This window comes from Amphiura filiformis, chromosome 8 (genome assembly GCF_039555335.1).
Source record: "Amphiura filiformis chromosome 8, Afil_fr2py, whole genome shotgun sequence".
NCBI classification, from domain to species: Eukaryota; Metazoa; Echinodermata; class Ophiuroidea; order Amphilepidida; family Amphiuridae; genus Amphiura; species Amphiura filiformis.
In genome coordinates, this window is record NC_092635.1 from 26,254,404 (window position 1) to 26,276,849 (window position 22,446).

The following is a 22,446-nucleotide window of genomic DNA, read 5'->3' on the forward strand; positions in this document are numbered from 1 at the left end:
TTTCTTTGAAGTGATTCTTGTTGCTTAATTAGTTTTTTATTATCATAATGGAGCTGGAGCTTTAAAATTACACTTGAAAATTGAAGACGGAAAAAAATACGGACAAACTCCAGAAAACAATGCGGACGGGGACATAAACCAAAAAATAATTTTATACGGCCTTACATAGTTTCAAATGCTATAGCAGTGAAATATTGTGTATTGAAATGAAATCTTAACTGATGTTCAACTGAGCTGACTAGAGTACAGTGAAGAGGCACATTCAAAGTTTGGTACAGTTAGTCAGGTAAGAGATGGCTTCAAAACCCATCTGCTGGTTGACTGCCAGCGCACTGCGCAGGACCGACTTTTGAACCGTGTTCTATTGTTCCGGAACAATGTAAACCAGGCCCAGTTGCCGGTTCTGACAGGGTGCTGGCGGTTGGGTTTTGAAGTCATCCCTAAGGTTTCTTGCATGTTTAAGATACCAAATGTTGAAAAATTGAGTCTATTTAACACTCTCTTCATAATATGCTCCATGCAGTCCATGAGAGGGAGGGGGTTCATAGGAGGGAGTAGTGTTCAAGATTATTTTCATCAGTAGTGTGAATAGACTTCAATCCGGATATTAAAGTAGCTGGATGCTGAAATCACAAAAAACTATGACCTTGAGTGGATTTCATAAATATCATACTTTCCTGCTGCTTTGCTGCTCTGACGACATTTTGCTTTGCTGCGCAGTCACACCAGATCTGCAAAGCGTCGAATTGCTAGCAGTTGAATTCAAGTCAATGTGGGAGCAATGCTGCTGTGAGGTATGAGAAGAGGATACGTTTTTTGGCAATGAGCACGGAGCGGCAACATTGGCTTTCAGGGTCAATCCCGATGAAGCGTCACGTCACTCAGCGGCATGCAGTATAAAACCAGTATTCGTTCCAATGCACCTCAAATCCTACACCCATTGTAACTGCTCCGTAGGATTAATAATTATGTTAAGAATTCTGATGGGTTTGGAGTTGAGATGGATTGAAGGACTTAAAATACTCATGGTTGCATATAGTTAGTAATATGAAACATATTTAATGAGCTTTCACTGTAACACACCAAATAAGATACACTTACCAGGAAGACTTTTCACCTTATCGACTTTGTCTATCGTTGGCTTTACTAGTTCATATTTGCAAATGGACAACTGTGGTTCTTAATGTCACTTGACTTTATAAAGACATCTACAATTCAATTTGGGCAAGAACACAGCTCCACAAAATGCATTGTGCACAGTGTAATACAGTCAAAGTTTTTCTTGGTAAGTGAATCCTAGATGAAGCGTTAAAATGGAATCCGCCATATAGGTTTGTTACACGTGGAGACCCAAAATAATGTACCGCCAGCATTGATCAACAACAGCCAGATATGGGATGATAATTTGGTCTTGAAACCTGATCATTAAGGAGTTTCGATTTCTACGATGGATGGTTCTGCAACAGTTAAACACCAACCTTTGTCGTCGTCGCCACAATGCTTGTAAGACTCTTCGTGTGTTGTAGAATGGACGATGACGTATTACAAAGTTGACGACGACAATGTTTGGTGTTTTACCATTGCAGAACTATCCGTTGTGGAAATCGAAAACTCCCTATTAACAAAGTTTGTGCTTGTAGAACTAATGTACGCACACTATCGGCACAACATACTACTCGCACAATTTAAGCGAGCAAACACTTCAAATCTAAGTTGGCCAGGCGCAATCATGCATGGTGAAATAATGCGGTGGTACACTATTTTGCCCTCATGAGTAACATACATTTTAGACCCTAAGAGTCTAGACTCGTCTAGACTCTGTCATGTTTGTATTACAAACATGACAGAGTTTAGACTCTTAGGGTCTAATCTTTTTGATCAAAATTCATCTAATTTATATTTGAAGAGTTGATGTCATCAGATATATGTTTTTTTGGAATGCAAAATTTACTATTGAACAACAATATATAACTCCATTGCAACTTAAAGCTACTTTCCAAAGTGTACATAACTATACTGTATTCTTTTGCCCTTTCTTTAAATTTGGCATCTTTGATTTATAATCAGACCATAGCTGAATTACTTGTATATAAATTATTCAATCATGTAATTAAAATATTTAGGCATGATGATGTGTAGGACTTCACCAAGATTTCTTTGTCAAAATTAAGTTTCAAGAAAATTTGCTTTGCTAACTATTCATCGGCAATTCATCGTCAGCTAGAAAATAAATTATGTGTAGGTTTCGATGAAGAAACTTTGTTTCAGTGTGCAATTAACAAATCTGTTAAGATTTGTAGCAATTTAATCGTAACTTTGCCTTGCTAGATCATTGTGTCGATTTTCTTTTGAAATGTTTAATGTAGCCAATGTAAATAAGCACTTCAATAGACAATACAAGTTTAAAGTTAACCTTTCATTCAAACCTTTCTACTTTAGTAGCTTAACATTTTTTGAAACCACATGAAATTATAACCATTATATGATGCAGTGTAATACTAGCAAACACCTCAATTGTGACCATCCACAGGGCCTAGATTTCGTCTAAGTTTGCGAGAATCAAAATCCATCATAGTCACTGCACTTACTGTGCAATACAATGAGAGAAGTTGATTCTCGCAACCGAATCTTACGAGAATCATTACGAGAATCAATTCTGTGATTCTCGTCAAAATCTAGACCCTGGTCCACCACAAATGGGCTATTTCACTTTTTGAGATCTATTTGGACAGGCAACTTCTTCTCAAAATAAGCGTTACAATGATACATTACATGTCCGTAAAAGAGTTGAGAAATCCTTTTGTTTTCTTTTGTTTTTTGATAAGTTTAATGGACCATGTATCAAAATATGCTCTGCCGACATTACAGCGCATTTGTGGTGGATGGCCACAGTTATGTCAGCTGAAATATTTACCAGAGAGCCAAGTGTAATCCAATTTTTACAATGGCTGTTCCATTTGAAATACAAACACCCTCTATGAGTGACATAACCTTAATCTTTTACACAGGGGTGCAGATTTCAAATGGAATCACCCATTTATGTAACCTCATTTGAAATTTACACCCCCTGTGTGGAAGATTAAGGTCATGTCTTCCATATGGGATGTATGGATTCAACCGGAATAGACCAATTAGCCTCCTTGGTTACCAAAAACTCAGAGGACTTTTAGGGAAGTAAGTTTTGATATGTGTGTATATAAAAATCTTGACGAGGTATTTTTTTTATTACTCATGTAGTGGTCAGATAGTATGTAAAATTAGGTTCATTCTTGGTGTAGATTTAATTCAGATTTACTCTTTGGTGTTGTGGAGTGTAGATAGCTTATCCTTGGTGTATGAAACAGTACAGGTCAACCTCGCTTATCTGGCCTTGATGGGACCAAGCATGGGATAAGTGGAAAATCTGGAGATGTGAATTTTATGTAATTCTGCACTGAATGTCTGAAGTGCTAAACATTGAGACAGCAAAAGGTTATTCAAAATGGGGTAATAACAGAAAAATGGTATTTGAGTACCGTATGCCACATAGTTATGTCCTTCTAAATGCTTTGGTGCATGGAATCAAGCTCTAAAAGCATTAAACAAGATCACATGGCCGCATAATGGAGAGATCCGTATAAAAGAGGTCCGGATAATAAGAGAGGTTAGACTGTAGTAGAAATTGTCAATCGTAACCATCTCTAAGGCATAATACTGTAAAAATGGTAATTTTTGCACATGCAATTTTTCGCGATTTGCCTATTTTGAACTATTCTGTTATTCTACATAGACCTATACGTGTACATAAACAAACAAATTTACATGTGTTTTTGCAGTAGCTGTGTTGAGCTCGAAAATTAATGTCCCGCAAAGATTTCAACATTTACAATTGGGGATCACATAAATTTTACTGAACATATGCAGTTTAAGAGTCAAATTTTGCACTTGGCTGTTGGTTCCTGTGAGTAGTTAGTGTTACATGGGTCTTATTTGCCTGCATGTCTAGTTTAAAATGTGAATCTTATACCGTAAACGTTCGCCTCATGGCGTTATGGGCTCCCTTGACATAACTGGAATTTTTGACACAAACTAAAAATGGTCTCCCATAAAAATCCCACCAGCAAATAAGGGTACATATCCTTAATTCTTGTTGGGATTTTTAGAGGAGGGAGCTCTCTATTTGTACATGAAATTTACCCCAATGCAAAGGAGCCCAGGTGCGCCATAAAGCGAACGTTTACGGTGGATTAATAGCACATGAACATCCATGCCATATGTGAACTGCAGCATTTGAAGCAATCTGAACCATCAACCATTTGTTCTGATGTAAATGGTATCATTTTGTAGTAAATGACAATTCTATTTATCATAATCCTAAAAGCATGATTTGCTTATTACTCTGTTTTTACACCGAGGATACACTCTATGGCCACACGTTTTGAACTCGCCACCCAAAAATGGTGGTGTTGTTACGCTTTTCCAAATCGAGACTCGTTCAAATTGTTATATCTCTGCTTAAACAAAAGGTATTGAAGTGTGTTTGGTGTCATGTTGTAGCTAAATGTGTGCCCTAACAGACCTCCAAAGGAGAATTGTTTATCAGCTAAGATAGTGGAGTTAGAGTTGTTTGAGTTCAGAATGACCGAGGTGGGGGATGAGGCGGTGGCGGATGAGGCGGTGGCGGTATGTGCAAAGTCTATGGGAAATAAAGATTTTGTGTGTGCGCGTTGAATCAACTGATCATATCTTTGCATCCATATGGGCTACAGACATGGTTAAGACCTCTTTTGAAAGATTATTTATTCTGCTAATTGTTTTTAATCATTTTGAACTCCCTATGATTGGTTTAGTCTATGAAATGCAAACTTTTATGTGCAAAACTACCTGTTTTCATATTAAACACTGTAGTAAGCAATGTGGACATCTTCAAAATCTAAAAGTTGCCCTAAATTTTTAATTACTTATCCTATCATAGTCAAAGTTAACATTTTCTGAGATGAAATTTGATGAGGAATCTAAATATGGACTACTTTTTTTTGTATGGGTTAGGGGTAAAATGTTGCAGTTCAAAATATGTTGAATTGTAAAAAAATTTGAACATGTTTTGGGACACCCTGTATTCCGAGATTACCAAACAGCTGTGATTTTTTTTCTTCCAAAGTCAGTAGGCTCCCCCTAACCTCTAACCAAATCAATATTGTTTACTTTCAGTTTATAACTGCAAGTTAGTAATAAGCAATGCATTAAGTGATCCATTTTTTATTTGGATTTTTTTTATTCCACCCTGTATAACTTCAAGGTCACCCTGTACAATGAGTTGAAATGTGTATATTTAAATTGCTTTTGCCTTCAGCTTTCCAAAAATGTATACTTTTACTAGTTTAGGGTTGATAGTTGTGTAGATATTCTAATTTGAAACTTGATTGGTGTAAAAATTCATAATATTTGTGATGTAACGCTAAGGGTGGCGAGTTCAAAACACACGGCCCTATACCATTTTTCACCCTGTTGTGGCAGTGACTTCAGTGCATATTTCATTGAGCGCAACGTAAAATCGCTGACGTTCGCTCAAAGTGCTGCGTACACCCGCAAGTGCCTAAAGATACCGCATATATGCATGTGTGAAACAGGTGCCTCAATGCGTTGCCACATCAGAGTGACAAATGGTATAGAGGCAATGTCTCAGACAAGAAGTGTGTGTTGTAATGATTTTAAATAGATAATAATGTACAGTTTGTGTATTAGTTAGCATCTACTGTAACTGTTCTCAAAAATCATTCTTGTGTTGGCCTTGCCTGACTGACCATCCAAAATATTGTGTACATGAACATTGATTTGAAATTATTACTGTAAGGAACAAATAGGCAAAATATCTAATTCTCAATCATGAGAGGTTGTCCCTTCTTTTTGAAGGTTGCATCAGCGTACTTTTCATGCAACAACATGATCGTGCGGCCAAAGATTGTGATTGGTTAATTCACAAAAGATGAAAAGCGTGTGGTCTTTGCGTAGTATGCTCAACGCAAATATCTGTAGGTGCACAAGTTGGCTCTCATGATCTAGAATTAGTTATTTTGCCTGGGTCATTATATTGAGGGGCACTGGGTCTGATGGGGGGGCATAAACCATTTCCGGGCAATTTTCCGATGGGATTTTCTAAATTTTCTAAGGTTTCTGATAATTTTGAAGTGTGCATACGTTTTCGGAATAAAGAGCCCTGTACATTTTATGTTACCCCACCCCATTCAATTTTAATGTGACTTGGAAAATCTGTAGTCCGTTACCTGCAGCAAGATCTTGGAACACACTTTGAAACTAACCTCAGTCACCCCCTGGTTTATAAGATTCAATTGGGAGAACTCTGGATTCCAAAAAGCCCTATGCATATCCTTATGAAAAATCACCTCACCCACTGGGTCCAAAATAGTGTACCTCTGGTATTGTTCGGCAAAAAGTCCAAATCAAATGGCTTTGCAAGTTACACAAATTTACTTGCTTGCATTACATACATACAGCAAACATGCAGTGGGCATCGTGGAAACGAGTTCTCCCAGTCAATTCAAGTAAACTTAAGATTCATGCAATATTATATATAATTGTGTAAAAGTACCAGTTTTTGAGTTTTTTATACTTTTTCTTTTATAATTTGAAGCTGTTAGTGTGTAATCATCATCAAATACAATGTACAGTTTTGCTATCTAGCACGCAATAATAAAATAATCACAAGACCATTTCAAATAACCATGTTTGGGTGTGTGCATATTAACGTGTTAAGACGGGTGGGATTGCAGGAGCTAATAGTTTTAGCCATGTAATTAAAATACTGCAGTGTACTTCTTAATCCCTATAGGAAATGAGTCTAGGAAGCCAATTGTCACATTTATAATTCCACAGGTATTGCGGTTCTTGAGTTGAGGCCAATAATATATCAAAACAAGAAGTTTCGGCTTTTGGTAAATTCATGTTTATATGCGTCATTTTTTAATTAGTGAACAAGGAATCAATCCATTACCCATAGAGGGCAGCATATCAATTTTTAACATTGTCAAACGTACCGAGATGCACCGTTAAGGGCGTAAACCACCAAATAACTTTTCCATTGAAAAGCACGTAGAAATCAACTTTTTTAAGCGGCGTTTTCTACCAGGCGTGACAATTTTTTTTCACTTTTTAACGTCATCCCTGTATTAATTAAGGACTGAAATTTCATTTTAGCTTCAATTTTGGGCAACTTTACAGATTCAGTTTTTATTAAAAATGTTGAAAAGCTTACGCGCTTATTTCAACGCCAAAACTAGCATTAAAACTTGTTCCGTTAGCAGTAATTCGGAGAGGGCCTACTTTTCTTGTGAAATCGATTTGTATAATTTCATATCTATTTTAGTCATTAATAGGTTAGCATCTTTCATTTAAATCAGAACATGCCAACCTCACGAAGAACATGGTCCCTAAGGACACCACATTGTCTCCAGTAGCCATATACTTTTAACCGAACTCATCACCATTGCACCTTTCAAGCAGTGATTTGGTGTCATGCGCCTTGAACCGCACAAGAGGTTTGAATTTTTTAACTTTTCTCTATTTTTGGAAACAATAAACCATTCTTAGAAAAAGTGTCACTTCTTTAATTCATACATTACACCAATCTCCTATAAGGGTTCTCTAAACAATTTTTGATACATTGAAAAAAACCGCCATTTTGGGTACTTTTGAGCAATTATAGATATAAACAGAGTTTAAAGCAGGTTTGATCGATCTTTAAATACAATAATGGCGTCATAATAGTTAAACTTTAACAACATTGAGTCAAATAACTTAAGTTGCACATTATATAAGCAAAATGCACAAAGGTTTCTGAACCACCCCCCCCCCCCTGACAAGCATCATCTCATTGCACGAGTATATGCCTAGGTCGGAAACGTTAGGGGTAGGGGTATAAAGACACGACACCTCCCCACCCTTGAGTGCTTATTTTCTCCCAATGTCTGATAATATTACAATATCTTTAATCAAAGAAACTCATCACAAACTTGGCTAATGAATTTCCCTCCAGAGAATTGAAAACATCCGCATTGCAAATAATATCGCCATATACCGACCAAATTTCGTTAAAATTGAGAGGAAAAAAGACACGTCCCCTTAAAACGCTATTGATAAGGCAGTTGGAGGTACTTGGATACCTTTGATGCGATAAATGTTTCCAAGAGTATCTTATAAACACATTTCATGTTATACATTTTTCAATTATTATACCATTTTCTTAAACAAAAATTTTAAAAGTTGAATGGTTATTCGATTTTAAGCTCAAAATGGTATATCTGAACAAACATGGCCGCCATTGCCAGCTTTGGTACCAAACCCTGTTTCCAGCTAATTTTCCAGAAATTTATACTCTAAAATCTTGTTTGAAAGCTTCATGATTATATAATAGAATATTCTCATTTCAAAATAAATCAGTTTCAGGGGAAATCTTTCTTTAATAATTTTAAATTCCAAATTTTATAGCTCATTCCACCATTTTTATAACATGCTTTCAAGGGCGTAAACCACCAAATAACTTTTCCATTGAAAAGCACGTGAGAAATCAACTTTTTAAGCGTATGTTTTTACCAGGCGTGACAATTTTTTTTTCACTTTTTAACGTCATCCCTGTATTAATTAAGGACTGAAATTTCATTTTAGCTTCAATTTTGGGCAACTTTACAGATTCAGTTTTTTATTAAAAAATGTTGAAAAGCGACGCCGCTATTTCAACGCCAAAACTAGCATTAAAACTTGTTCCGTTAGCAGTAATTCGGAGAGGGCCTACTTTTCTTGTGAAATCGATTTGTATAATTTCATATCTATTTTAGTCATTAATAGGTTAGCATCTTTCATTTAAATCAGAACATGCCAACCTCACGAAGAACATGGTCCCTAAGGACACCACATTGTCTCCAGTAGCCATATACTTTTAGCCGGGGCTCATCACCGTTGCACCTTTCGCGCAGTGATTTGGTGTCCTGCGCCCTTTAACTAACCCTGTATGCCGCCCTCTTTTGATTATTTATTATGCTGTTATCATCCAATCTCCATAAAAATATTGATATGCCTTCTATTATAAAAAGCTTGTTCTCCAATTCAAAAATAATGCATGCGTAATATGAATTACCAAAAGCCAAATTCGGATTTGGCTCTCACTTAATTCATAATGATATGAAGCTTTTAGCTAAACCACAAATTTTCAATATTGCACAGTAATATCATGCAAGATATTATGATTCTGAATGGGCACGTAACATTTGCGTTGGCGCCGCAACTCAGTGTGTAACATGGAATATATTATGTGCGAGGACTACGAAGCAGGCATAATTGAGTTCCGCAGTTTGTTGTTTTGTACTGCCGCAAACGTGATGAAAATGGTTGCACTAAACGACTGGTTTCAAATTGCACCAATATGTTTATTTTGATGGTAATCAAAAGCATCAAAAAGTTTATTATATAATATTGATGGCTTTTTTCGTGTCATGAGAATATACCACACTCGCCATGAAAATATCGAACTTGTCCTTCGGACTCGCTCGGTATTTTCATGGCTTTGTGGTATATTCTCATATCACACTTAAAGCCATCCAATATTATTATAATTATAGCACATAACTCAAGAGAACAAATTACAAGACACTATTTTTGGGCTACTATGTTTATTCAGCAACTATATTCAAATAGCTTACGTAACAGATTTAAAGCTACTTTTGTAAAGTAACTAAAATAACCTTTTGGCTACCATTTTGGGAAAACTGATTATTGAGAAAACATACATTCAATATGAATGTAGTATTGGCAATCTTCTTGAATACGCCTAGTTACACTACAAGAAGTGACGCCACCTTTGAAGTGAAAGATTTTGACTGCATACAAAAAGGAGATATTCATAGTATTTACATAATAATGGTCTATTGGTCATAGAACCTGTTAGCACCAGTGTGAATAAATAAATAAAATCATAATATTGAAATGAGAAAAAATACTGAAAATTTTGGAAGTTATTCTCTGCAACAAAAGTTTAATCAGCAACGTCAAAACATTTACTTCACTGTAATTTTTGTATATTTTACCGGTCAACTGCTCTTTAAAACTCCTTTCCTGTATGATTCCATACAATTGATACAGTATTATTGATAACCAACATATAAACCTGAAGGGTTTAGACTGCCAAATTTTGGTTTGGCAGAGCTGTTAATATTGCATGTGACAAAACAGTGACAACAAAAACAATTCTATACATCATAATCAGCAAACCGATTTTCATAAAGATTCACATAAAGCACAGAATATATAATATGACCATGCATATTGTACATATAGGATATTGGTGAGAATTTTGGACTCTTTAATTGCTTGTAATATTCAACAAATGACTATTGAACCCTTAAAGTTCACCTCAACAACTGTAACCTGTTTAGAAGTTAGTTTCAAATACCCTCACCAATCATCACTGTAGTGGCACATAAAATAGGAAAGGAGTCTTATTCATTGCAGTTGTTTTATCTGGATAAACTAATCAGCACTATGGAAGACAACTTGAATTTTCTTATGTTTGTTTGCATGATCAACAAAAATATTTCTAAAAATGCTCTGCTGACACCAAATGGAGTGGTGAGACAGTGAGTGTAAAGTCCACTTGATCCACAGCAACCTCGGTACTCGACACAATATTGTTGCAGATACAGTAAAGATTCACCTAATGGTGCATATGGGCTCCCTTCACTGGAATCTTAGGCACAGACTAAAACTGCCCTCCCGTAAAAATCACACCAGCAAAAAGGCATGGACCCTTAATTCTTGTTGGGATTTTAGAAGAGGCGGCTCCATATTTGTATTCGCCACTTGCACGGTTCCGCCATTATGCACTATATGCGGGAGAGCCTCGAACTGGCAGCATACATGAAAGGAAGAATTACGTAACCTTACACAGAATGTTATATGACTGGTTCAATTCCCATTCATGTATGCTGCCAGTTCGAGGCTCTCCTGCAAGTGGCTAATACATGAAATTTACCCTAAGGCAAAGAAAGAAGCCCATGTGCATCATGAGGCAAATCTTAATGGTAAATGAAATATTGGTTGCATTTACATATTCCAAAAGCTTTCTGTTCAAAAACCTAGTGGTTAGCCAACCAAATTTTCATTTTAGTATAAGCTGAGCTTCAGATGAGCCAAGATCGCAGAAAATAAGACATGAAGTGACTTCTCCATGATATAACCCCGTCTGTAACACTATGGAAAATCTACCATATTTGACTGTCACTCATGGGGATTAAAGTAGTGTACCATATTATTACATTATTTTTCCATGAATAACACACAAAAGTCCATAGCTCCAAACTGTCTAATTCAATGTCCAACCAAGATGCACATAATGTGATGCGATCAAGCAAAATCAGTCGGAAATCGGAAGTAATAAATTTTCAGTTTCTTAGTAAAAAGTAAAAAGCATTTACAAACCTCGATTTTGCAGAAACCCCCATCGAAATTGAACAACCAGTTCTAGAGATATGAGCAATTAAAGAGTTTCCAAAACAGGAGGAATCAAAAGGAAATAGTTCCTTTGTTTGGCTGTATCTCAAAATCAATATTTCTGAGTTCCGACTGACTTTGCTTGATCGCATCACATGTGTATCAGCTTGATTTTTTTTTAATGTGTAGAAAATGCTTAAAAAAAACTAAAGCAACCTGGCAAAATTAAGGCTGATGGAGCGAGCACCTTTTTTAATATAGCACCAATTGTCTTGTTAATTATAATGCAATATCTACACTTTTCATCAAGGTTTTTGGCACATCCTTGCCAATGTAGCGTGTGCCCTGTATAAATACACAAGCAGGGTCCGGATTGGCTAAATGAATCATGCCATGATGAAACAAGGTAACTGATTGGCTACACAAGCCACAGAGTATTGTGTGTCTAAGTTTTTCGCAATAAACATGTTGTGCACATCGGTAAGTATGTGCCAAAGGACCTTGCTGAGAGCTAAACAACTAAAAAGACTTAACTATACTGCTTAATACAAATCCTGGGGAGGGGGGTTCTCGACTTTGGTTTGGGGGTGGGGATGTGCAGCTGGATCTTCAACAAATGACCCAACTTTAAACCAACATGTGACCCGCAATATTATACCAATTTTTGAAAATTTTGCTAACAAACAATGACAAATTTACACTTTTTTGAGAAAATAAGGAAAAAATATCCTTTCTTAAACCAAATTTTCATGAAATTGGGGCCATCAATAAACCAAAATGGCTGAAAATGTACTCAAAATCTGCCACACATCCCGTACCCTAATTTCCACTAAGAACCGCTCCCCCCCATACAAATAGATATAAATCATAATAATATTTACCAATATTAAATATGCACATAAAATATTTCAATAAGGTGCAGTGTATGCAGTTTAAAAAAATGTAAAATTACACTGAAATGTTGCGGATTGTTGCGCAACATAATTTTGATAAATTAATCTGCTCAAAACTCTATTTATACAATTAAGAAAATGATTACTTTTTACCAGTACAATAAAATCAAATTTCAAACACTCTTGACTAAAACAGGGAATTGGAAAATAAAAAATTTGAAATCCACTTCCAAAAAAAAAAAAAAATAATATTTGAAATTGTTTTTTTTTGAAAAAACCCTTTTCAAAATTTAGTTTCGGTACTGCTACATTTATACGCTAGAAGTGAAACATCCTTCCCATAATCAGCTTAATTTGGACTGTTAGTTTGAAAAACTTATTCAGAGACTAGTTCAGGTTTGCAATGCCAAAACATGTGAACTGTCATCCATACCCAGAGTATAATGAGCTAAAATGATCTCACTCACTCGATGGCAAAGTTCACAACCCTCATTTAACAATCCAAGTTTAAAATTTGACCTCAAGTTGTAGAGTATGATTTTTGGTACCCAAGTCTGCAAAGATCATTCTATGAATGCACAAACATATTAGGGGTAAAGAACAGTGCCTTGATAGATGAGCATATTTGCGAGTTCCAAAATTAACTACTCAACTGGCTAGTTTTAATTAGGTGTGTAGTTAATTATGTCTGTCAGGTGATTATCTCTTCATTACCCACCTACACAAAGGAAAGGTGAGATTAACACAGCAGCTGCTGTCTGCTTTGAAGAAATCCCAGTTTCCTTAAGATGGCTTAAATAAAAATTCCTTTAAAAAGGAATAGGGTGAGCAAATGAGGAACTGTCAAAATAAAGGTGTAGTTATGATATTGATAAGGCCAAAAAAAAGGTTTGTCTCAAAAACTAACCCAAATTTTTTTTTTTGAAATGAAAAAATTTCCGATTTTTTTTTTTTTTCAAATCAAGCGATTTTACAAATCCCGCATAAGCTTTGAGACAAAACCTTTTTTTTGGCCTAATACATAAATACAGTATTACAAAAAGCTTTACTGAACAACTTTTTTGCCACCAATAAATGATGATCGGATTTGTAAGCATGGTTTTATATTTTAATAGAAGCATGTCCAGTAGTGCACTTACATGCTTTGGAAGTTGGCTGGATTTGGATCTAAACTTCAAGAGTCACATGATATAGAACAACTGTCTCGAAAGAATGTTAACTTATCATCAGTGCAACCCGGGGTGCAACCATAGTGGGAGCCAGTATACTTTATGTTTTAATAGGAACCACTGCAACATTCTTCAACCCAATTAAACCCTAAACTTAAACTGTAACCCTGGTGGTTCCCATCATGGTTGCTGCAGACCTGCCAACTACTGAAGTCAGAAAGAGGTACATTGAGGACAAAACCTTGTAAATGTACATAACCCAGCAACAGACAAATTCAAAGAGTTGAGGTGTGTGATACTTTCAGAATTCAGAGAAGGTTTTGCAGGTCTAAATTTATCACAAAAGACTAAAAAGATTGCTATAGCAAAATTTAAAGTGAAATTTGCATCATTTTCTGCTTTTCTTATATTTGAATTTGCCATCCCTGAAATTTTCAGAAAGTAGGACTGTCCCTCTTTTTCACTTTGGAAAACCCCAAAAGAGGGATAGTCGGCAGGTCTGCTGCTGAGTGAGCATCCCGACACATTAGGAATTACACAAATCCAGTTCAAAATGGATTCAGATCAATCCATGTTGCAGAGTGTGATGTGAACCCCACATCCTTATTTGTCCAATGAGTCTGCAACATACATAATCCATCTTATGTGTATTTGGTCAGCAATGGTCCACTTGTTTAATTGATATGGTTTACATGTGTTGTGTATAGTGCCTTAGATATCATCTTCTTCATCCTCCTCCACTACATCTCCCTCATCTTCATCTGTAAATAAAGAAAAAGATAGAATAACAACATGGTCATATCCAGGTACAGTGATGTAAGATACTTAAAACCAAACTTTCTGAAGATTTTTTGGTGTATTTGTACATTACCTTATTTTACCTAACAAAAATTCGAGCAACATCTTTTTGGAACACTCCAGCATCTATATTGAAGTGTTCATAATGTTTCAATTTCCAAATAAATTTCTAGTGATTTAAGAAAGGAGAAACCCACATCTAGCAACAGTGCTGTCTCTATCACTACAGACTGTATCAAAATGATTGGTACCCATTGATTTTGGTGTTTAATGAAAAGCCTACCTTTTCCAAATGCAACACATGATCCTCCTGGAATGGCCATGAATTATAGTTTGTAACCTTTAAGCTCTTTTACCAATTTAACAAAAATTGGAGGGTCTTATGTTGCATTTTGACGAGGCAGTCTTATCCATAATCACTGAAAACTAATGGGTACCAATCACTTTTGATACAGCCTGTATTCACTAGAATTAGGCTCAAATGTATACAATACCTCAAGGGGATACTGCAAGAAGGCCCTATCTGTAATAGCTGCCATATAGACATTTGATAATTTCTGCATTCTATATTGTATGCATCTAGAAAGATATGACACCTGGCAGCTTTTGCAGATGGGCCTTCTTGCCCAAACTCCTCGACATAATTGTTTGCACTTATTTCACCAATGCATATCATGTTACTTATCTGATGAACCTGTTCAGCTGCTTTTATAAACATCTCATGCTCATTTTGTATTAAAGCCATATTGTAACATTTGCTGAGGAGGACGCCCTCAATATTGGTCAAAATTCTATTTCGTTATACGATTGTAATGTATTTCATTAAACTAATATGCCCTGCAAAAATCAAGATTGTAGGTACTGCAGTTTTGTCAAATTCGAGACTTTGAATAAAATGCAGGAACCATCATTTTATTATAACGATGGAAATATTAGTCGAACGCATGCACAATGTTCACAACACAGTACGTACACAACGTGCGGGATGGTACACACACATCAAAGGCCTGTGCCATAGCACAACTGACAAAGTGACATGCATTGGCAACATCTGCGCTGGTAGTAAATTTTCTTTGCTTCACCTCAGTTGTTCGGCTCAAAATTTAAAGGGGTAATACCTGACAGTAAAAGCTAACATGGAAAGGAAATACTAATCTAATTTTTATGGAAATTTTACAACATGGCTTTAAGAAAAATACTAGTATGATCAATTTCTATCTGTATCTCATCGTCTCCCCTTTCCTGAGGATGCTGATGTCACCTGTAACTCACCTTCAACTTCCTCCTCTTCTGGTTCTGGGCTGTTTCTTTTATCTTTTGAATCTACAACATTGACTTGTGCATTTGCAATGTAGGTCTGTGAGTTGACTACTCCTTCTTCTGGTCTGTCATAAATCTGAAGAAAATATGGAGGAAAATGAAAAAAATCACCTGATAGTGATAAAATTTAAAAATATCATACCATAAAATATCAGCATCTTACCTTTTGCTGAACATTCTGTTTACAGAATAGTGTTTCTTTACCCCAGTCAAGTGGTGCCATGACATGGGAAGCAAATGCCTCCCGCTCAGAACTCTTGCCCTCCCTTGTTTTTTGCCCCTCCGAAATTCACTTCCACCCCTCCCCGGAAATTTTCTTTCTGGTGCTGCCACTGTGTTTGACCCTCTTGTGTAAAGTTCTTTTCATGCAAGGACTTACCCATTGGCAAATGCAATTGACCATGCCAAGAACTTGGGATGCAGCCACTGTGTATGTGTTATGTGCTTGTTTTTTTGGGTGGGGTTAATGTACAAGTGTGGTTGTCCAAGGTGAGTGTACGAGAAGGAAATTGTGAGAGTGAGAGACCAACCCCTAGGTTTCCAGTCTTTGCAAGTAGGGGTGCATGTATTCATGTGTGTCTTGGTGGGTGCATTTGATAGTCTGTGCTATGGTCAGTGTAAATGGACAGACTGTCATTTACATGCAACCGGGCGTAACTACAGGGGGATGCAGAGGGGGCAACATGTCCCGGGCGCCACCCTTAGGGGGTGCCAAATTGACCAATTCAGCATCGATTCTGCACTCCTCCAAGCGATGAAAGTCAAAATTCTTGTGCGCTTCGCACGCATCTCAGCACAAAATCAATTGAAAAAACATTTTAAGACCAATATTCAACTTCTGGTAACCAAAATTAATTAGTGTAGGCCTATAGGCCTTATTTGTCCAAAATGTTGCACGCAATTGTTTCAAGAATGGGGGGGGGCATTATGTATCCCTAGCTCCTATGTACGCCACTGCCCGCATCCAAGATATTCTCGGGGGTAGGGGCGGCAATTTTGTTTCTTGCCCCAGGCACTACCAACCCTAGTTACGCCACTGTATGCAACCATACAAAAGGCTGGTATCAATTTGAAATATTTAAAAAGTACACATCATATTTTTACCGGACTGTGTGCATTTTAATAGTTTTAAAATTGTGGCTAATGAATGCATTGAATTTACCATAGGTTATGACTGTCACCATTAATTTAAATTTTCAAACTGTTATATATACAGTCTGGTAAATTATTTAAATGTTTAAATGCTATTCACAGTTGGAGAAAAATCAGTTTAGGTGTTTTTTAAAAATTAAACAGAAATCGACAGCCCTATAGTCTCTGCACAGACTGTGTGCTCAGTGTCAATATTATAGTTATTCATCGGTGAATTTAAGTGGGGGTGCGCGCCTGACTTAGTGTGGGCGCCGAGCTGCCACAGCAGCAGTGGCTCGGCACACCCCTATTGAAAATTCCTGGATCCGACCCTGATCCTAGTAGGCCTATTTGCCTCAGTCTAATGACCATGATGACAGGATTTTTAAATCCTGTCATATCCTTAAAAGCATAGTCTCAATCTCACTCTCTATGACTGGTTACTTACCATCAGACAGTCAGTCCATTCTTCATATGAAATTTTGCTATTTTTGTCAATATCACACATTGCGAAAAATTTGCTAGCACAGTGTTCCAATGGCATGAGGGCAAATCGGAATTCCTTCAAATCCCTTGCATCTAACGAATCATCATGTTTGCGATCCAATTGATCAAATTTCCACTGTTCAGAAAGAAAAAAAGAAAATATAACAATTAACACTCAATTTTACTACATTAAATACTAGAGCAAAGCGGAATTCCTTCCAATTCAGTATTGAAATTACGTAATGTCAACAGGATCACACGTTGGAGCAATGAACCACAAAACAGTGTGGTCCGGTAACCAAGAGAATTACGTAACCACTTTGATGCTGAATTATGTACATTCAACCAGTGGCGTAGCCAGTGGGGGGCCAGGGGGGCCGGTGCCCCCCCGCTCGTCATGTGCGTCGGTTCATGTAAGGCCGTCGGTAGGCGGAAGGCGTTGTTGAAAAAAAAATTGGGTTAATAATATACTATTTTCCATCCAGGGGACAGAAAAATTAGGAGAATTGTAACGAAAATGATGAAAAATTGACAATTGCACATAAAAAGTATGTGTTTTTATGTTAGTAGCGCCTATTATCCTTTTTTTTTTTTTTTTTGTTTGTTTGTTTTTTTTTTTTTTTGCTCTTCACTTTTTCAAACCATGCTAAAAAATTTAGGGTCAACAAATCACAACTTCCGCCGGTAAAAATATTTCCGCCGGTACATTTACAAGTTGTGCCCCTCGGTTCCAAAATCCTGTTTCACGCCACTGCATTCAACTGATTATCATGCTGCCAAACTTCTACTGTTCAGAAAGAAAAAAAACTCAATGGTAAGTGTTATACTGGTCCATATATAAGTGACACTTTTTAAGGGGCTGGCATTTTCTTCGGAAGGGGGTCCCAAATATAGTGGGGTCATGAATTTTTGGAAAGAAAATAGGGGGGTCATAAAATTTTTGATGACCAAAATGTAGGGTCACAAGATGACCACAGATAGTGTGTTTATTTTATTCAAAAATACTGATTTTAATACAATTTAGCCTGTGGTAATAAGGTGTATCAGTGGTGGGGCTCATAACATTTTTGTTGCTGAAATAGGACGGGTCGCAATTTTATTGATGCCGAATTTGTGTAAATTTGGGAACCCCCCCCTTCTGAAGAAAATGCCAGCCCCAAGATGGGACCAGCTAAGACTTCAGATTCACAAATCAAAACATCAACAGTCACGCCAAAACTACAGTTAGGTTTGATGTTGAAGTCGGCATCGAGTCCAATTTCCAGACTTGGTAATAATTTCCTGTGGTATTTTTCACAGGCTTTTTTCCTGAGGACCCACCTTATTCAAAACACTGTAAATGAATGACAAATATTCTAATTGATTGTTTGTTTGTCAATAGACCCTAATGACAGGTAGAAGTTGGTCGTTCATTAAAAAAAATTTGCTTAGCCTAAAAAATTTGAAAATAATGATCAAAGCAATTTCAAAATTAACTTCTGTTCCATCCCTGATTTGTAATGTCCTTTATGCTTCAAAGCAATATTATATCATTTGGGAAGTACGCCCTCATTTTTTCAAAATTTCGATTTGTACCTGATTGTGGAAAAAAATTAAATCCATTTCTTATGAAAATTTTACAATATTGCTTTAATGCAGCCGTTAGCTGAGTGGGAGTGCGAGGCTTTTGGAATGATAGCTCAGAATGGTTCTAATTGGCACGTAATTGAAATTCTTGAGAGTATTTCATGTACTGGGCAGGGATCAAAATAAACCAAATTGATTGATCAGTCAGTCATGTCAGCATACAGATAACTATATAAACATCATAGCACCAGATAAAGCACAGCCAGTTTTAGTATTTTCAATGCCAGGAGTCATATGAAAAGTATTATCATGATCCCTTATGACGAAACATAGATTCTAACGCTATTTGAAAGAATGAAATTCAATCTACAAAATGCCACTTCATTGTGTAGTTATATATGTGGTTTGATCTGTAAAAAACATTCACATGTGGCATTATCCTATTTTGTTTTTAAATGATAATTAAGGCCAAAACTCTTTAACTATTTCTTCTTTTTTCAATCCTTCTTTGCTCATAATTTTTGATGCTGAAGTTCTAAATTTGCATGATTTTGTCTACAAAACTCAAAAATTAGAAATGTTACCATGTAAAGGTTTTCATAAATCAAATCACATATTTGAAACTGAGACACAACCTAGTTAAGGTATTTTCATTAATGTTACTATCTAAACAGACTTAAACTTACACTTGAGATTCTTCTCTTTCTTCATCTGAAATCTTTCTGATTTTATTGTTATTACCCAGTTGAACAAATTCATACATTATTTTGAGATGTATAAGGGCTCATATTGAAATACCCTACCACGTTTTCACACAGAAAGAAGGCAGGATTCTCCTCGCTAAGCCCGCGCCTCAGGAAAGCTCGGATGGATTATAATGCATCAGTGATACACCCTGCCCAGGATTTTAACAAAAGGCGGCTAGCACAGGAAAGCTGCAGGATGGCGCACACCTTCCTGTGTAAGGGAATTTCAATATGAGCCTTAAACCAAGACAGCCTGAACTCGTAGTCAACACTAAACAGACTTAAACTTACTCTTGAAATTGTTTCTCTTTCTTCATCTGAAATCTTTCTGATGTTATTGTTACTATCCAGTTGACCAAACTCATCAATTTCTTTGAGATGTAGGAACCACTCCAGGACACGATGAGGAAACTGCATCAGCTCATCTTTAACACACTCTTCTTGAGAAGCTAAAACATTAAAAAAAAATTGTTATCATTTTAGTGCTTGAAAATGTTTTTGTTTCCTGGATTTCTAAAATAAAGAACAAATTGCATAAAAATGCTTCCCAAAATGATATGTGAGCAGCCTGCAGGAAAAAACACCTTATGGTATATTATGATACCATTCCTGCAGGAAATTGCATTGCTATATAGCATATTGTTTGTATGAAATGCACCCTCTAAATAAATACCCCCCCCCCCTCATAAAGTGTTCAATGTAAAAGTGATAATATAGACATTTCCATGCCATGTCATGTGTGAGTAAGCTTAATTAAAACTGGCATTTGTTACAAGTAAATCACAAAAATAGCATGGACAAAAGCTCAACTCCATCCAGTAATTCATTGCCAAATTATAGTAGAATGTTCATTTAAAGACTTATTAAAATAATATTTTTGCATAAAAATACACTAAGGTCTACAGATTCCAAAATCAAACCAGTGACATAGCCAGTGGGGTGCGGTGCCCCTGCTCATCATGGCTATCGGTTCATCTCAGACCGTCGATCTCCATGAAGTGGACTTTTACCTCACATGCTGTCAAAATTTGGAACAGTCTTCCTGCTCTAATTATGAATCCATGAGTGTCTCTCAATTTAAACATAGGATTCTTCCTTCATAAATATGTTTTCCCATTTGCATTTTAGGCCCATCTGTGTATTCATTTGTAATCTTTAATTGTATCGTACTTGTATGTAATTTTAAAATTTTAAAACTGTTTTTTGATTACTGTATAAGAATCTTGTACTTTTTGCTGCAGGGCCAAGAAACAAAGTACATGTCTCAAATACTTCCAATCTTGGATGTTACTCTTCCCTTTTGGCTGTTTACGTTCCGTTTACCACATTGGAAGTAAACATGCTTTGAGCAATTTTTGGACAATTTTGCTCAGCCCCCCCTCATTTTTCAGATTCTTGAGGAGCGCAATGGGTCAACATCTCATTTCACAACTTCCGTCGGCAAAAATACTTCTGTCGGTACATTTACAAGTTGTGCTACCCCAGTTCCGAAAACCTGGCTATGCCACTGAATCAAACTAATGGGTTTCGCTCATAATGCTTTTTCCAAAGGGCATGCAATATACCCTCCCCACCCCCCCGGGGTACTCAATACAAATGACCATACGGGATGTGCCGCAAATATGGGTAGCATTTTCAGCCTTTTGGTATATTAATGACCTCTTTTTCAAAGCCTATTTTGGTATATATATGAATGGGTCCTTTTTTTCAAAATGTTCTCAATTTTTTCGGAAAATAGCCAAATTTTTCCTTAATCTAGCCAAAATTGTCAAAATTTTCCCAAAATTTCGGGAAAATTTGTAAAAACTAAGACAACTTGGGTTAAATTCGGCCGAAAATTTTGACTTTTGGTATATCAATGGGTCCAAATTTCATGAAAAATTGGTATATTTATGGGTCCACTTTCAAATTCTCAGCGGCACGTCCCTACCAAAACCAAACTTGAGTACCCCCCCGGCCCCCCTTCTTGCTACTTACCTACACACTCTCCTTTGTATGCCATCATAATATTTTTGCCCTTATTACACCCATACAAATGCAATTCGCATAGATTATTATACTGCTTGCCATAAACGCTGCACACAGGATCAAGGCGCTCATTGGTACAGTCTTCCGGGCATTTACATTTGGGTTTCCATTTGTCCCCTTTCAATACAGGTATACACATGGAGCCTGCTGGTTTCTTGCATCGCTTGTCCAAACATGGATCTGTGTTGGATAAAATAAACAAAAACATACGCACATGGTTATCAAGCTTGTTTATTAGTAGGTCTTTTAGCTTCTTTTAAAGCGAAATTCACGCTTGGCTCTGGATCCAGGGACTCGTGTGCTTTTGTCAGCAAATTATTAACCCTAACACCAGTAAAAACCACAAAATACCACGATGAAAAGTTCTGATCATGCATGCATCCCAGGGTCTGGCGATGACGCAATCACCCTAAGTGTGATATGCGCACGGAATTGCTGGCCGGGCAGCAATAACCCGTCCAGCTACCGGTCCGCGATCATGTGCTTGGCATGCGGGGGGTCAAAGGTTCGAATCCCGGGGGTGCCAAGTCCAAAATTCTTCTTCTTGAAAAATTTGGATCTTCTTTGACTTCCGATATCAAAAAGCATGGGTCAGTGTTAGGGTTAGGTAAGATGTATTTTTCCAGATTAGAGTGTCTTCTAACCCTAACACCAGTAAAAACCACAAAATACCACGATGAAAAATTCTGATCATGCATGCATTTAAACAAGTAAAACAAAATCATGCATAGGCCCTAGGCCAAAGGGGGAGTGGAGAGCAGGTTCAAATTGATTCAACATAGCATTGATGAACATGTTATATTTAAAGGGACATTTAGGATAGCATTATCA

General features: G+C 36.7%; 1 protein-coding gene across 1 annotated transcript in view; it reads right to left on the bottom strand.

The window, feature by feature from the left end:
- Positions 1 to 13,340: 13,340 nt before the first annotated feature.
- LOC140158870 (SPARC-like) overlaps positions 13,341 to 22,446 on the bottom strand; it is a 49,029-nt gene continuing 39,923 nt past the window's right edge. The window contains exons 4-8 of the mRNA XM_072182128.1: positions 21,565 to 21,795; positions 19,879 to 20,036; positions 17,238 to 17,411; positions 15,611 to 15,734; positions 13,341 to 14,301 (exon numbers count right to left, since the gene is read on the bottom strand). Of these exons, the coding sequence (XP_072038229.1) occupies positions 14,252 to 14,301; positions 15,611 to 15,734; positions 17,238 to 17,411; positions 19,879 to 20,036; positions 21,565 to 21,795 (737 nt within the window). The 3' untranslated portion in view covers positions 13,341 to 14,251. The remainder of the gene's footprint in view (positions 14,302 to 15,610; positions 15,735 to 17,237; positions 17,412 to 19,878; positions 20,037 to 21,564; positions 21,796 to 22,446) is intronic.